The 18,712-nt window shown below is 37.8% G+C and overlaps 1 protein-coding gene across 1 annotated transcript in view; it reads left to right on the top strand.

Annotated features, from left to right (window-relative positions):
* Positions 1-18,712, top strand: part of CPED1 (cadherin like and PC-esterase domain containing 1) — a 273,570-nt gene that overhangs the window by 222,672 nt on the left and 32,186 nt on the right. Inside the window, 2 exon segments of the mRNA XM_079152537.1 lie at positions 8,441-8,558; positions 15,052-15,188. Coding sequence (XP_079008663.1) covers positions 8,441-8,558; positions 15,052-15,188 — 255 coding nt within the window.

The following is an 18,712-nucleotide window of genomic DNA, read 5'->3' as shown; positions in this document are numbered from 1 at the left end:
AGAACTTCACTTGAGCTCGTGGTATGCATCATGCTTTACAATTCTTTGTTGCTTCTAGTATCTTATATATCTATCTCTTCACTCTGCATCCTTCTTTTCTAAGTACTACAAAATATTCCATTATGTGGATGTAGTATAAGTTGTTTATTCAGTTCCCTATTGATGGATACTTGAGTAGTGTCAAGTTGTCTGTTATTATAAGAAGTAGTCTGGTACATTTCTTTGTACGTGTATCTGTGTATATTTTATTAACTATATCTGTAAAATAAAGTCTTAACAGTATAATGACTTGTTAAAAGGTATATGCTGTTATGTTCAGAGGTATTTTCAATTGTTTTCCATAAAGGATATAAAGCTCTTCATATAGATTTACATACATTTGTTTTCTTCAAAACATTCAGTTTTATGATTGTAGTATACAAAGGATGATTGCACATAAATTATGCTATAATTATTTCTTGCTAATGTATAGTTTAGCTAATTATTCTACAAATGTTCATTGGACTTTGGATTCAGTGAGTCACACTACAGTACTCAGGAGTTTATGGCTGACTTACTATAATATTAAGAGAGCAGTTGTTAAATTTATAGACAACATGAAGACAAATAATAATTCATTCCTTTGGAATAAGATGGGAGTTTGTACAAGAAGCCCATTTGGAAATTTCTCAAAAGAGGAAAACCACAGACATAAAATTCTACAGCTAAGTAGATCATATAGGAATGATCTAAACATCTTTTATTTTTGTACAGACTCAACAATATTAGAGCCAGAATTGTACTTGAGGCCTTTCCAATGCCCTAAATATATACACTCTAATGGAGTCTGGGCTGGCTGACTAGGCCATGTTTACTCTTATATTCTTATTCTTCTTTCTCTGCTCCAATAGTCTCATCACTGGATCACCCCCACCCCCAAATGGGCCCCCATCCCTTTCCATTGATCCCATATATAGACAATATATTCATATGCTAACTAATATTGGCAACCACATTTTGAAGGCTTATCACCTGCCCAGGAGTGTGAGAAATGCTAGAAAGAGAAGGATGATCTGCAACTTTCTGATCGATGCTTACATCATGGATTGATTTATACCAAACCAGCCTTGGTATGGCTGTATTTGAAAAGGCATAATTAGGCAATACAAGTTGACATTAAGGAACCAGCTCTCAGCTGGCACTGGGGTGAAGGTGGCATAAAGGTGATAAAGTACTGAACCTTTCTCAAAAAGCTTGAGATCAGATGATAAAAGCAATGATTTTTCCTGTCTTTCAGAAGTCAGCAATGTACTAAGATGAGGTGGCAGAGGTGTGCAGTGAGACCAGCCTGCATTTAAATCCTGCCCCTTAATAATTTAGCATTTCTATCTTGTTATCTGTAAAATGAAGGGAGGAGATGTTATGATAAAAAAAAGATAATATTTGTCAATCACTTAATATGATACATGGTATAGAGCAAATACTAAAAAAGTAGTTATTTCATTTATCATTATGAGTATCATGATGTTCCAGTTTTATACTTGAGAAGTTAGACTAATTTATACTAGGTATCTATTAGTATGGATGGCAAGTTAGAAATCCAACTAGCAACTGATATTCATCCTAATATCTGCATAGTATTTTTACAATATGTTTATGGCAAAATAAATTCTTATTTCATATTTGGCAAATTCATTATGATTTGTTAATGTGTTCTCTCCCATTCTTTAATATAGCACTTTTATAAGAATTTAAAAATGAGCTGTGGGCGGTGGTGCATACCTGTAATCCCAGTGACTCAGGAGACTGAAGCAGGAGGATCATAAGTTCAAAGCCAGCCTCAGTAACTTAGTGATGCCCTAAGTGACTCAGTGAGATCCTATCTCTAAATATATACATATATATACATATATATGTGTATATATATACATATATACATATATATACATATATAAATACATATATATGTATGTATACATACATATATACATATATAAATACATATATAATACATATATATACATATATACATACATATATATACATATAAATACATATATAAATACATATATAAATACATATATAAATGCAAATATATATATTTGCAGTGCTTGGGATTGAACCCAGGGTCTTGTGCATGTGAGGCAAACACTCTGCCAACTGAGCTATATCCCCAGCCCTCTAAAATGAAATTTTTAAAAAGGGCTGGGGATATGGCTCAGTGGTTAAGTGCCCCTGGTTTAAATCCATGATACAAAAAAAAGAAACAAAAAAATAAAAGCAAAAACAAAACAAAAAACAGTTGTGTGAGAAAGAAAAGAATATGTCCCAAATGTATAAGTGATCATATTTAAATACCTCCTAAAATTATGCTATATTTATGAAGGATTTTGTATATTATGTATCTTTAATGTGAGTCACATGCAATTCAGGATATGTGATATTGCTATTTAGCGTATGTTTAAGAAATCAATCTTTTTGCCAACATGAGAAAAAATATGAAGCTTGTAGATTGATTTTCACAGGAGAGACTAAATGTAACTAAAGTGTTTATCATGAAAAATTACTATAAATCTCAAAACCAGCTAATGAAACATTTTCCAGTGGTAGGAGCAATATTCCCTAGCATAATGTTTGTGCATTTTTTAGTAAGTTCACTGCTCGGTACAATTTAATTTTTTGATTCATTCTAGAAATTTTGGGTCATCTTTTAGTACATGTCCAAAAAGAAAAGAAAAGAAAAAGGAATTGTGTGTGTTGTAACATAGACCTTAAGAATGAAATAGTTTCAATACTTGTGACTTGTCTCCTCTAGAGTGAGAGCTAATAATATGACCATTTTCTGAAGAGCCTCTTAAAGGATGCACAGACTTACAGGAAGTATCATGATGTGTCTCTTCAAATTGGACCCCTCATGTACTCATGCGTTTATTGTATTTATTGCATATAACTCTTAGCTCTAGATTTTAAATATTGAAACCACGGACTGAGATGTCAGACTCCCGGTTCTCATGGCAAGAGAACAGGTAACAAAGAAACAATAGGACAAAAGCAAAAGGACAATGCATCCAACCCCTAGTGTATCAGGGTACATTTCCCAGAGGGAGAAGACTACAAAGCTGGGTTTTTCAGGACGAGTAGGAGTTAAGCAGGTGATAGATGAACAGACAGCTGTGTGGGAGCGGGGATATAGAAACATTAGAAAAAGTAGCACTGGACAGACTTGCAGTTATTCAGGTAGAGCAGCGTACCTGGTGAAGATTAATAGGACAGGATGGAGATGAACCAAAAAAGGAAGGTATCAGTCACATTTTATTCTGAATGCAATGCAGTTTCAAATGACTTCAAGCAAAAGGGAGTTAAGATGTTCGTTTTAGAGAAATGGCTTCAACAACAATGTGGAAAACACACGTGTGGGCAAGCAATAGAACTGGTGGCAGAAGAGATGGATTGAGAGGGAGGGCAAGGCAATTCCCGTGCAAATGGACATAAATACACTGTTCAAGCTGAAATCAAGAAAGTAAAAATGAAATCAAGAGAAGAAAGCCTATAGAAAACTCTGGTTATTGGTTGGATACTAAGGGAAAGAGAGAAGGGAAGTTTCTGGTTTGGAAACTGAATCTCTCCTGGTATTGAAATTATGGGTATGGGACAAATGTGGGAAAGATTATTCCTACGGTCCATTTTGACTATTTGGTAAGTAACAGTGAAACCAGAGTTTGAGTTAAAACTGGAATCTCCACTTCTACTGGCTGGTGAGGTCTGTGTAAGCTTCAGGCCTTTGCAGCTGAGAAAGTCCATTTTGGTGTTAGCAGCTAATCACAGCAAGGGATGCCTGCCAGCGTCAGCTCTGAGGGTCACAGTCGGCAAAGTCAGATTCTTCTCCCTACTACCAAGCTGTGTGTTACAGCTATTAATGGCAGACCCTAGGAGCTCACTGTCAATTTTTTTCCTGGTTCTTGTCTCACAAATTTAAAGAACGAACTTCACAGACAATAACGGAAAGCAAGAGGAAAAGGAATAGGATTTATTTAAGTGGGAAGAAGAGATAGAACTCCCACAAGGCACAAAGGGACCATATAGCAGGTTGTCACTTAAGCATGCTAGTCTAGGAGCTTATATAGCTTCTGTGTAGGAGCATTGATAAAAATTCATGCTAAATAGATATTGGAAAAATGCTAAGACTATTGGTTGGTCCTTTAGTCTGTACTCTTTCCTCAGTTCTGTCCTACCCTTCTATTCCCATCCCCCAAGGACAAAGGAGTTGACTGGAATGTTTGTACAGGTAATCTCACGGAGCAGTCTTTACATTTAAAAAATAAGTGCTAGTTTGGATCCATTAACTATCCTATCTTATTATTCCCTGATGCAAATTTTTAAACAAATGCAACAAAAAGTCAGAAAGAGGAGGTTCATTGAAGAGATAAATGTCCATGATGCTTCCAAAGGAAGCCATGTATGGTCATCAAGACCGTGACCCATCCTGGCATGTGGCACAACAGGTAGAGGAAAGCTAAAAGATCCAGGAGGCTTCTCAATAGCAGAGCTGACTAACAGTAACTTAAACAAATAAGAGGTGTTTTCTTCTTTTACAACAATAGGTCCATATGGTGACAGCAGATCAAGGATGTCAGAACTGAGGTCTTCACAATTCTCTTGGCCTTTCCCTCATAATACAAGATAGTTGTTTCAGTTTTCAGATCCCTGTAACAGGAGGGAAGGAAGAAAAAAGAGAAAACTTTGAAAGAAACAGCCTCTGCCTCAAATAAGCAAGGGCTGTCCCTGCAATTCCCAGCAAGTTTCTACTTATTGCTCACTGGACAGAATTATGTCAAAGGTCACTCTTGGCTACAAGATAAACAGGGGAGGCCTGGCATTAGCGTTCTCTTTAAAAGATGAAAGCAAGGAAAACAGAGATCAAAATGGATTTTGACCCAAACTGTGGTATCTGTCTTAGTTATGTTAAAATTGAGGTCCTGGTGAGGCATGGGAGAGATATTCAGGAAGTGGTGTATATGTGTCTGGGACTCATGAGATTCGCCTGTGCAGAGATGTAGTTTAGGAGTGATTCTGCCATGAGGGTGAATTATCTGTCCCAGAGTGCAACAGAGAAGAGTCAAAGGTACCACTCTAGAGAAGGCCAGATTTGAAGGGCTGGACAACAGCAAAAAAATCTTCAATCAAGCTGTGTTGGTAATAATGTGTGTTGAAATTGAGCAGATTTCTGCTTGATGGACTGTATATTCTTTACGAATTAATAGATAAGATCATCTAGTGAGACCAATGGTGATACTGAAATGAAGAGGGTAAGGGGATTGATGAAGATTTGAAGTCATCCTTGTGGAGAAAGGGAGGATTCTAACTAGAATAATAGAGAAATAACTAGAAATAATACAGAAGAGATGAGGCAGTACTTAAAGACCAGCAAGAAACTTTTATACTATTTGTCTTAACATTTGTGTGACTTTTGCCATTGTCACTGAATGGCGTGTAGGAACTTAGATGGAGATAGACTGCACAGTTACAGGACTTGAATGTTGCTATGCACCTTCAGTGAAATAAAATGCGAGAACTAGAAATGGATGGTACGGACATTAATTCAGGATCAGAATTGTGAGAATGAAAGTCCAGCATGACTAAAGGACAAGGAGGAATAAGATTAGAAGAAAAGCATGTTACACCAGGTGCAGTGGTACACACCTATAACCCTAGAGACTCAGGAGGTCGAACCAGGATGAGCACAAGTTCCAGATCAGCCTGGACAAGTCAGCAATATCCTGTCTCAAAAGAAACTAAAAAGCTGGCTGGGGATGTGACTCAGTGCTAGAATGCTTGCCTAGCATGCATGAGGCCCTGGATTCAATTCCCAGGACCATAAATACATGAAAGTATGTTTTATTTATAGCAAATGCATTCAAATTTAAGAGGGAAAATGAAGCAGCTTTGGCTTGAATGAAAAGGTCTGGAATTAGTTCAAAGATTCTGTTGAATGAAATAGAAAGTTTTCATATGGACACTTAATGGCCAATTGTGAAGTGGAGAGACTGGTAAACCAAGGTGTTAACACTGGCAAATATGGACACAAAATGAAAATATTGGTGGAAGACAGCTACAGGGAGGAGCCAGGTAAAATGAGCCAGAGCAAAAGATAAGATGATTGGGAAGCAACAGCTGTGTGACAAGAGAAGGTAAACCTCTTGATATGCCGGGGCTGCTGAGGGTCTCAGCAGGCAACCTTCCCTGGAGATGGTGACGCCACAGCAAGTTGTCTTTTTCCCCAGTGGACAGAACATTGTGAGAAGACTTTGAGGGACGTGGAAGGGTTTGCTTGCCATGGGTGGGAGTGACAGAGGACCAGTGAAAACATGGGAAGTTGTACCTAAGGGGAGGGACATGTCCCATGCAGGATTAGAGGAGAGGAGACAGGCAGCAGCATGGCATTGTGGTTCTGGCATGAGGGTACCAAGGGCCTGAGATGGGGTGGAATCTGCTAGTTTCCAGGTGTCACACAATCTTAATCTGAATGAGTGTCAGGGGGCTCCAAGGTGCCAGCAGATGCCTTTGCTCAAGACTCCAAAAGAACATTGGGGAGAATATATCATGGAGTCCCAAAGAAACCTGAACCCAGGTGTGCCAATAATGCAGCAAACTCCCAGGAACCCATCTCCTGTGGGGAAAGGAATAGCTCTGGGAGAAAGACCGGCTTTCAGGAGGGGGCAGCTATGCCAGCACATTCTGAGACACCATTACTGACCCATTAGATGTGACAGGAGTTGAGGGGAAGGTAGCAAATGGGTCCCTCTGGAAAGAGCTGGGTGCTGCAGGGAGTGAATGGATATTTTAAAACTTAGGTGGGTGCATAAAACTATTTAAAGAGAGAAGAGAAATTTTTCTTCATCTTAAAGAAATGATCCCACGGGGTCAATAAAGGGAGGTAAATTTTAAAGATATTTATCCACCAGCTTAAAGAGTCCAACTTGGTATTACTCTAAAAGTACAGTAGTATCACCAAAAAATGAGAAATACTACTTACTCCTTTCTGGCCAAGCACCTTGGTAGGGATTGAAATGGGCTCTCAGAGAAACTTATAACAGGAAACAGTGCTCATGTACTCACAGGTCCTGCAAAGGCACAGCCAGGGGCACTGTAACGTCCACATGTAATGCCATCACTGCAGTGGTTCATGAATTTCTTAAATCGCATACTAAACAAACATACTCTGCACAGTGCTGAACAAGAAAATCCCTTTTCATTATCTTATTGACTCTTACGAGAACTGGGGACAAACTGCTCAGGAATTGGGACTCCCTTTGTGAGGTCTCCAGCAAAACTCTAAGTATGCAGATTATTTCTGGGGTTAAGGCCATTTTAAACAATTCTAAATACTACCTTTTCTGTGTGTATATATATATATATATATATATATAAAATGTGGAGAATCCTCAAAAACAGCTGTCATTCATTTTTGTGAATACACCTCACCAAATTTGTCATCATCCAATGAAAAAGGCAATAAGAGCTGCTAATGAGCTTTTCCATTCCAGATTGGCTTTTAAAATTCTACTAGTGGGATTAATCACTTTTTGGATCAAAAAATAGTAAAAGATTTTGTATAGTCTGAAAAAAAATGTTTCATGAACTCTTAGAGGAAGCGAGAAGTTTGGCTGCATCTTGTGTTTCTGTAGTAGCTTGACCGAGCAGGAGTTTTTTAGTTTGTTATTTGTGACACCAAAAAAGGGTAGAGGTTGGCAGCCCAAAGTTGGCCCTGCAGCTCCACTGTATCATTTTGCTTGTTCTGCTTATGGTTTCCTCATGGTCACAAGATGGCTGCTTATCCTTCAGGTTTGTGTTTGCTTTCTAAGCAAAAGAAATGGAGCAACAGAAATAAACATTTCCAGAAAACCACAGATAGTGTTCTCTTTTTTTTTTTTTTTGGGGGGGGGGGCGTTTCTAGAATTGTGTTCCATAACCACCTTTAACTACAAAACACTGTGAAATGGAATTTTTAAATGTTGGGCCCATTGTTTCTTCCAACATAAAAGGGTCTTTCCATTACAAGAAAAAAAGGAAGGAGAGTGAAAGTTGTACAATCACCTAATGCAGTCTGCACAGTACGTGAAATCTCTGAAGCAATTCTTCCCGCTCTCCATCCTTCCTCATTTTGTAGTGAGAAATGAGGTCAAAGTGACAACCACATAGCCAGTTCATGACACCGCGGGATCTAAAATTCACAGGTGCTACTCCAAGCACAGTGACTCTCTTTCCCACGTATCCCACTCTTCTCTTGTTCCATAAAATGCACGAAGCATGCCCAGTTATATTGATATCACCTTTTCTCCTAACTTCCCCAACTCTATCCACTTTTCTATGGTTATCTGGTACATAAAATCTTAGTTTTTTTAGAGTTTATTATGAGTCAGATTAATTACTATGACAACTAATTCCTATCATTTTAATGCAGGATTGTGGCTTGTTAATTCACCCAGAGGAGACCTGTGGGTTACAGCCTGTTTCTCCTGAGTACATTGAAGCCATTTCACACCCTGAACTGAAGAGATGTCCATCTGGGGACATAAAAGGTGACTATTACTTTGGATATAATTCCTTATTTAAAAAATTTGACATAGATAAGTATATGCTTATTTAAACTAATATCATAAAAAAGGGCATTACTTTTTTCATTATTATGAGCTATAATACACATAATAAATATGAATGCATGATTTTAATATTCAAAATACTTTGATTAATCATATTCTTTTCTCTTCATCTTCTCCTCTTTGAAGTGCCTTCTGCTTATCTGCAGATCTCATTTCAAAAGTTACTTTTGCCAGGGAGCAATCCTTAATCCTCAAATCCATTTCCTTCTACATTTCACAAAACTGTACTTTTTTTTCACAGCAATTACCACAGGTGTTTAAATAATTAAATATGCAACTAGTTGTTAGATGTCAATTTTCCCAAGATATTAGCTTCAGGAGGGCAAGGACTTGTTTACATTATATCAATTCACTTGGTGCCACAATTTATACATAGTAGGTGAAAATAAATATTAGTAGTGAATCAAAGAATTGCAAAGAATTCAGTTTCAGTTGAAAAGAATTTATTTTAATTCTAAAAAATTCTTGAGAATGATCATGACTGTTCCCCCATATATTGAACATTAATACGGATAGGAAAATAAAGACCTCAAATTCAAATTACAGTGTTATATCCTGCCTAATCCTTGAACAGACCTGGAATGAGACACGTTTTGGTGACACTCTCATGCCCTGTTTTTTTTCTTCCCTAGCAATCATCTTTCAGTGAATATAGTGGCATCAAACCAAAGCTGGGACAAAAATTGCATTCAAAGTGATTATGGAAGCAGGGAGCAGCTTCTCTCCAAGCTTCCTAGTTACCATTCTGTCCTCCTGACCCCCAGTCTCCCTTCATCTAACAGGTCTGAGAAAACGTTCAAGAGCTTGCCATGAACTTCACACCATTGCTTGAATGGGAAATGTGTTTCCCAAATGGGCAGGGCAAATTGCAATTTAGCATGCATGGTTAGCAAACGTGGGCAGGTCCCCCTTCTTAAACATGTGTTCTAAATAATAAATTCCAGTCGGTGTATGAGAAGGGATTTACCCATTATGGTGTGTCAGGTGGTGTGATTTGTGATTCTCTGCTAAAGGAGAAGCATACCCTTAGCGTACAAAGGAGACAGCGATATGTCTGGTTAACTATTTTTTTAATCAGCTGACAATTTATGACAATCATAAAACAACTTAATTCTATTCCTTTGACTGCACCAAGTCAAAAGTTCCTCCACGATAATTTCAAGACACATTACTGGGATTCCTCAAGAAAAGGCAGCTTGTTCAGCATATTAAACCTGAGGTCACTTACGTCAGGCTCGGTTGTGTGCTGTCTCTGTGTTAGGAGTTTCCAGGAAAGACTGTCAATCAGGCCTTCTGAAAAGATCTCCAAATCGATTGCCAAATCAAGCCCATGTTCCTTTGTCTAAAAATTCATGGCCTCCTTATACCAGCTTCTCTTCTCTCTCACCTCCTCCCAGCCTCCTTGCCTCATGTATGCCAACAACACTGCTCCAGGACTCCATGTTTACGTCCACACTGTTCCCAAACACTACAAGTCCCTGTCCTGTCATTGCCTAACTTCTTCTGATGCTTATCTTCCTCTCCAAGAAAACTGTCTTCTCTACCAGATTGTCAATTGGGGTCTCCTCTGTGTTCCAGAGCAATCCTGGGCATAGATTTACAATAGCTCTTAGAAGTGGGTACTTAAAAGTTCCTCTCTGTCTCCGGTCAGTGATCTCTGAAATGGAACAATGCACACCAGGAAGGGGAGGGACGTGGCAAACCACAGGGTTCACTGAAGTCAGTAAAGATGCGAATAGATGTGTGTTTATTTTTTTCTAGCCATTTTTATTTTTATTTTTTATAATGGACATAATATATAAGTGTCAACGTGTCTGTACATGTGTTACAATGTACGTATATTAGACGTCAAGGGTACATGAGCAATAATGCTTTCACTGACGGTTTCCCTAGATTGTCTTTCCACGGCACAAATTGTTACTGTTCATTCTTCAATGTCTAATATATGTCTGAAAAATGGTTGCTGAACTAAAACTAAGATCCAAACCACCCTCCCTCCCACAGAAGACTGTGAGCAGCTAGGACACAATGATCAGGATGGACTCCTCCCCACTGGAGCTCCTAAGGGCCTATCTACTCAAAATGAACAAGTGAGATCTGGATGGCAGCTTCCAAGAATATATTCTTTGCTACCAGAGATGATTTTCTTCCTTAATAGCAGGATTCCCTCCTGATGAAAGAAGTCACAGCAGGTGACACTGAAAGGAAGCTCATTCAGGCACTCTAGGTTAATCTTATGCAGCCAATCCCAGTCATGTTCAAAAATCTTATTTTAATAGCACATTACATTTATTCAGTAAAACTGGATCCATTTTTTTACCTTGTAATGTAATGTCAAAATGTCTTTTTCATTAACATTAGCTAATGTACATTTGAATAACTATATTTCAATTCTTAGATTGATGTCTATCATTTAGGAAATAATTCAACTAAGATCTAATCTAAGAATTAAATCTGTTGCTTAAGAAAGAAGCAATTATTCTAATTTGGAGAATGAAAAAATGTATACAGTGATCAATGAATGATATTTAACTTTAAGGAAAATAAATCAGATGGCATTTTATGATATGAAAACCATTAAAAGATTTCATGGTACTTTATATTTAGCAAGGAAATGTCACATAATCTAACACTTCTCATATTAAATACATAAATGATTTTTCTTTTCTTCATAATAACCACCACTTTATTTCACAATATTAGAGAGCCAGGAATTAGTTCTGGCATTTATATGACTTTATATGTCACCATGAGCCTGAATACTTCTCCATTATATCAACTACTCTGATTCACTTAAATGGCTGAAATCTAGTTTGCATTAAACATAGAGCTATAACTATAAATAAAATAACTTTTCCTAAAAGATACTTTCATTCCTCAGAATGTTATTCCTTAAAACATATGTCATACTTTATTTCAGAAATCACAGCTTTGAGTCATTCAGTGTTTAAGTATATAACACAGAATTTATGTCCCTTTTTCTGGCAATTTTAGTTAAGAGCTGGTGTCACTTAAAATGTCAAGAACCCGAGTCCTGCAGATGTTATACAGATGGCTATTTCAAGCAGCATTAGTAACCCACAATAAATAAAAGGAATTGTTCACCAATACAAAAATGCAAAAAGTTTTGACTATATAAATATATAGTAGTGTGAACCATCGGGCCAAGTTTTCAGAGACCAAATCAAGCCTCCTTTTTATGTGCACGCAATGTTATGCCCACAAACTAATTGCACCCATATTTGAGTCTTTATGCATTCAATTGACCACTTGTTTCTTCATCCTTATCAGCAAGTGGCCATGGAGGGCCTGTTTGTGAAAAATGAGCTGTCAGCACGGTTGTGGGTAGAGAGTTCCCCCGGTTGGAGGTGGGATGCATGTTCTCTTAGATATTCAGCCATCATATGAAAACTCTCAGGAAAACATTTATGCTCCCAATATACTGTCATCCTATTATAAAGAAAATTGACAATCTTTGTTTAAACATAGTCTCTATCATCACATGAACCCACTGAGTGAATTCAGTTTTATAAAATAAAGAAAAATTCATTACAACAACCAGTTTGTGGGTTTTCCTATAAGAGACTATTGGGACATATTTCATTTTCAACTGATGGTTTTATGCTGACCTAACCTAACACGATAAAAGAGGAGCAAGTTGCAGACTCTTGGTAATGGTCCAGCCCTGTGATGAACAGCATGACCCCACTAAAGTCCTTTAACTCTTTAGGGCCTCAGCTTGCCTCATTTGTAAAACAAGAGAATGGAGAGAAAGAGCTGAGTGCCTTCTGCGCCCACCAAGATGCTTCTGCTCATCACTGAATACAAACCTCCATAATGAAAAGACTGAGCCTTTCTCCAAGGAAGTTTTCTGGGGGCATTCATCAAGAAAGATTAAACTTTAGGTTATGTCTAAATCAAAAAGTATTAAAGGAACCAGAGATGTGAATGAAGTTGTTTATTGATTGTAAACCTTATATGTTGGAGCAAAATTGGACTTAGGAATCAAGATATATTCTAAATGAAAAAGAAAAATTATAAAAGAAAAATAATCGGCAGAAGAAATAGGCACATGTGAGCATAACCTGCATTATTCCATTTAAAACCAGCACCTGTCCCACATTGTCTGTCTTCTACTTTCTCTATCTGGAAATTTTGGAAACATCTTTCACCTAGCAGACCCTCCATTTTCTGCAGAACATGCCATCTATGTGGAGACCAGTCAGTTCTTCTGCCTCTCTCCTCGAAGGCCCATCTCTTCACTGTCCCTAAAGTACCACACCTTCCATGTCTCCAAATCTTATCCGTCCATAAAGTCCTGTTCATATTTTATGCTCCATGAAAACTTCCAGAAAACTCTGACCTTCATGACTCTTCATTCTGAACTACTTTGGTTTGTTCAAGGTTGGGGTATGGGAGTAAAATATATTTGTCAATGGCTGGGTGTCAGGCATTGTGTCAAGTACTATACCTATTTTCCTTACAAAGAAGTAAGTTAAATCATGAAAAGATTAATTTAAATAGTGAATTGCAACTTTGACTTTGTATTGAAATCAGTGAAGAACGGTCCCATGTCTGGTGATTATGATATATTCAGTCTGGGATACAACCCCCATCTGGATATTTTTTTTAAACTTTCTGGGTAATTCTGATTTGCAGTTAACATTGAGGTCCTCAGGGCTTGTCGAAGGCAGCAGAGACCAGATGCATGTGTCTCCAAATTCTAGGCTCTTTCACTACCATGCAGATATAATCCAGTATCAATTTTACATTCCCTGTTATATGGTATAATTATTTTACATGTATAAATTATAACCCTTTAACCTGAATATCGATTTGGGGGACTCAGAATTATAATTAAGAACATGGGCTCTAGAACAGATAGTCCAGTTCAAATCCTGGTTCTACCACCTGTTTCTTGGAAGTCAACAAGCTACTTAAACTTTCTGAACCCTAGTTAAGGAGGTGATAATAGGGTGAATATGAGGCTTAAATTAGTATATTAAAGAACTCTCTGGCATATGGGAGGTGCAATTAAAATTCTATTTTTTACATTACTATGATATTTTAACACCGATGGCACCTAATACCTCATGGGAGAGATCTTAATATATTAAATTAAACTACATTGAGTGATATGTATGTGGAGAAATGGAGTGTCACTCCCCAGTCCTGAAATTGTGTAGAAAGTACAGAGTTAGTAGACATTGAATGAGACTGTTTTCTGGAATTCTCATTACACTGAAAAATCAAAGCAATGAGAAAAATATGGCAAGAAGAAGAAATATATCTGCACTTCTTTTGAATTTAGTTCTACAATTCTGCTTTAGTTGATTTTGTACCCCTGAAGAGATGCTGTTATACATTTTCTTCCATTCCTTGAATTTCATAATTTTTCATCTCTTTTACCTTATATTTTCCTTTCTCTTTCAGTTTCTCTCTCTAAAATGTGTGTACTTTTTACCCTTTCTGTGATCAATCAATATAAGCCATAAACTATAATCCCTTTTATATTTTATTATTTATAACTATTTCCACAAACACAAACCTCACATACACAACTCTGACGTCCCTGAGGTTATGAATGTGAACTGCATTATATTCACGCTCTGAAAAGAAATTCTTCCCCCTAAAATTCATATCACACCAGGGACTTTTACTACCACACCACAAATCAGACCCAGAATGGATGAAGTTTTTAAATTGTTTTTCTTTCTTAATTCAAAAATGTAGGTGAACTCTGCAGGTAACTAGGCCCTTTCAGTACATTATTCCATTACATCCTCACACCAATCATGTAAGAACACAATACATCTCACTAACAGATGAAGAAATGAAGGGGACACAGCCAGAAAGAGCTGAAGAGATTCACACTAAAAACCATCCATCAAATTGAGGAATAATGACTCATCTCCAAAATAATGAAATATCAGAATATAGAAGTAGTTCACTTGTACCTTAAATCTTTTGAGAGCAGGAAATATATCTATTATTGGATAAGCAATCTGAGAATGTGTTAATTTAGTATATATTTGAGACCTACTAACAATTTGGGGAGCTCTTAATCTACTTCAGTCCTGTTGACCAAAGTAGCAGTGATACGCTGTTTAAAAATAAGTAATAATTGAGTAGTACCTGATCACTTAATTTTTGTTAATGTAAGTATACGGTTTCATGGAACAGAGCTCATACTTGATTTCAGTGTGAGTGGTGCTATTTCAGAACATTACAACAGCTCTTCTATTTGGTTGGCAGGAGGCCATGCATTGCTCCACTGGATTTATATGATAAGAATAATCTTCTCACTATAATTTCTGTAATTGTGTGCCATACGCTAGATTCTAAAGTTACTTGCAAACTATAATTTTGCCAGTAGAATCCAAACCAAAGGATGTTTTGCCATCTGTTCCAGGCCAGTGGATCGTGCCTTGCCTTAGTTGTTCAGACAACAGGACCTGTGACTGGAGAGAAATAACTTGGCAGCCCCACAGCTGCCAACATGGTGTCCTAACTAAGCCTCAGCTCCAGCAGTGCCTGGGAGGAAGGAAGGTAGGTGCTGCATCCAGTCCTGTTGGGGAAGCCTTTGATTTTTGCCGCCTACAGCTCTAAAACTAGGCAGCTGTATCTACGAGATTAATTTCTTGCCCTCACACACAGAGGAAAACTAATTGAATGCAACTTGGCTTTTCAATTATATGTAGATGGTATCATAGAAGAGTTTTAACAATTCTTGTTCAAAATATTCATTTTTATCTCCATCAGTGTACTTGACAGATGGAGGATATTAAAGTTGTGTCCCGCGCTGACCCAATTCCATTCTGTTTTTGTAGCACAAGTTGTTAGGAGTTTGCCACGTCAACTGACAGCTGGCAGTTCAGAGCAGCTGGCCTTGTCAACCGCAGCTCTAGGGGTACTGCTGTTGAGACAGACATCTGTAACTCAGCCCAAGAAATAAAATGCATGCAAGACGCACTTCTCGTAGAACTTACCAAGTGCATGGCATTGTTTTTGCACTCTAACCTTGCTGATCTTCTTTCACATTCCTGGGCAGGTCTCACGTGGCCCTCACTAGACTGATTTTCCCTTTAGTGAGGCTTCCAAGCTGATTTCTTGGACATGCCTTGTCTTCTTGCTAGGCATGCTCTGACTAGGTAGAGTCCGGCAGAACTCTCGGACATGCGAAACGGGCTCATATACTGAGATGCTTGCTTAATAACACCAAGTAAGTAATCTTCACCAGATTTTCCAAGTATTTTTTTTATTAGATGGACATTTTCTTTTACACTGTGTGTAAGATCTCACACATGGGCATGATTTCAAAAGCTGACTTTTACAAAGTTATATTAATGCATTAAAAGAAAAAACCTTGGAGACTGGGTGTGATGATGCACTCCTGTAATCCTAGCAACTAGGGAGGCTGAGGCAGGAGGATCATGAGTTTAAAACCAGCCCCAGCAACTTAGTGAGGCCCTAAGCAACTTAGCGAGACCCTGTGTCTAAATAAAATATTTTAAAAGGGCTGGGGATGTGAGTGTGTGGTTAATTGTTCCTGGGTTAAATTCCTGATGTTAAAAAAAAAAAAAAAAACCTGGATAGAACATAATAGAATACATAATAGAATGTATGCCAAATTTTCTACTCGCAACTGGTTTAAGAAACCTGTCAGGAGGTGAGGATCAGAACAGGAAGATAAACATCTTCTTCATTAATTTCAATAGAAATGCCTCGGTTTTCATGATTAAGGATATCTCTAATGATATCCTTAATATTAATTTGTAAAGAGGGAAAGAAGGAAAACAACCACTATGTTGCCATCAGTAATATTAACTGAGCATTGATTCTGTGCAGGGAACTATGTATCTAACCTTCTTATACCTTAAATCCCAATAGACTATAAGCTTCATGAGGTCAGGCAGTGTATTTGATTTATTGCTGTAACCTGATTACTAAGCAAATTTTTGATACATAATCATCCCTCCACATTTATAAGGCTGAGATGTAGATCATGCTAGATTGTATGCTTGGCACGTGCAAGGCTCCATCGGGGTTCAAACTCCAACGCCAACAAAAAAAATAAATAGTGCTTGAGTAAATGAATTAAAATATTGTTTACTCCTAATCACAACTCCGAAATAATAATATATTAATATTATTAGTAGAATAATATGTTATTAGTAATAATGATATTTCTTCTTAAGAAAATCCAAGTCCTGAGAGACTGGGTAATCTGCCAATCACTGCAGAAGTGTGGGAGTGGCTGAGACTCAGGCACTTTGAACCCCAGCTTGGACATCCACCCTCCACAGCTTAGAAATGCAGCACTGGAAGCAATGACAATCGCTGTTGCCACACCAGCCAGATGTCTCCAAACTCAGAATACCATTCTGACCTCAGAATTTAGAGTATTCAGTAAAATTCCAAGAAGATGTCATAGTTTATTAACCTGAAAAGCAGTAGATATTAAGTTCATCACTAAATTCTGTGGTTTGGGATGGGACATGTATTGTTTCTCAGGCTCATTTTCTTTCATCTATAAAATAGTAAGTAAACACAATCTAAGTCTCTACTGTGGATTGATTGATTTTGTAGAAAGCTAAAGCCTGTCTTTTCTATCTTAGCTGGGAATGCTTTAATAAAATACCATAGACTGGGTGACTTGAACAACAGACATTTATTTCCCATGGCTCTGGACATTGAAGAATCTGAGATCAGGATGCCAGCATGGTCAGGTTCTGCTCAGAGTCCTCTTCCTGGCTTCTGGTGACTGCCTTCCTACAGTCTTCATGTGGTAGAAAGAAAGAGCTCTGGTCTCTTCCTCTGATAAGGCCACCAGTCTCATCATGGGGTCTCTACCTTCATGATCCATCTAAACTTCATTACCTCCCAAACTTCCACCTCCTGATACTGTCACACTGCAGGTTACTAATTCAACACATTAATTTAGATGGGACATAAACATTCAGTCCATAACACTGTCTCTAGTAATTTCAAAGTCGATTTTTAGCAACTCTACAAGATAATGGTAAGGAGAATAGATCACTTTTTCCTACTTGTTAGCAAGAGAAGATTGGTTGTTGCAAAGTCTGAAAACAGTGTCCTATGCTCAGGTTAGGTGATCCCCGCAGAGACCAACTAGCTGCCTGCTTAGCGGAGAGGGCTTATCATATTGCCTCACCTAGTCCAGAGTCCTTGAGATCTGTGTGCTCAGAAACTCACATTTTCCAAAACACTGGCACTGGTCCTACGAGTCTGATTTGGTTTCCAGGATGTTAAATTTATTTTACACATAAACAGGGAAACATTGTCCCCTTTTAGCAGAGGAGTGGCATATTCAGAACTAGAAAGATCTTCCCATAACAGAAGGGAGATTGCCTAAGATAAGAAGGAAATGGATGCTGGGGAGACTGAGGCTGTTCCTGGGAAAATTCCAACATGCAACATTGAGGAGGCGAAGCAAGACCGTGTAGAGAATAATCCATTGACGTAGAAACTAATGCGTACATACAAACATGCTTGCTTACACAGAGAATTTCTGTAAGTAACAAATTGGTAAGAGTGAATACAATATGTGGAGGGGAGTGGGAGAGGGGTAGGGTACAAAATGAAAAGTCAGGACCCTGTGTTAAAACATTATTAAGAATCCCAAGGCAATGGTGGGACAATCAACCAAGCATAGAACCCTTCCAAGCACAAGCCCTGTGAGACTGTTCAGGTTACATGCCCACGAAAGCAGCTCAGGTAGTAGAGCATGGCTGGGGAAGAGAACAGAGATCATTTTTAGTATGAGTGTTTTCATTTTCAAAATATGTGAACATTGGTTTTTTAAACTAAAACTATGTATGTTAGAGTTGGAGGTGTGGCTCAGTGACAAAGCACTTGTCTATCACTAGCATGAGACTCTGAGTTCAGTCCCCAGCACTGTAATCAATCCATAAATCAATCAATAAAAAAACAGAAATTTATATTTTAAAAGATTGTTTCTAAATCATAACTAGCACAGAGCTAGTGGAAATGCACAGGAGAGAGATCCTGAGAAAGATAGTTCACATTGAGTCACAGGATTTGGTAATACA

Source organism: Sciurus vulgaris (assembly GCF_902686455.1).
Source record: "Sciurus vulgaris genome assembly, chromosome: 8".
Taxonomy (NCBI): Eukaryota; Metazoa; Chordata; class Mammalia; order Rodentia; family Sciuridae; genus Sciurus; species Sciurus vulgaris.
The sequence above is the reverse complement of the archived record's forward strand: the minus strand, read 5'-3'. Positions and strand labels throughout refer to the sequence as shown.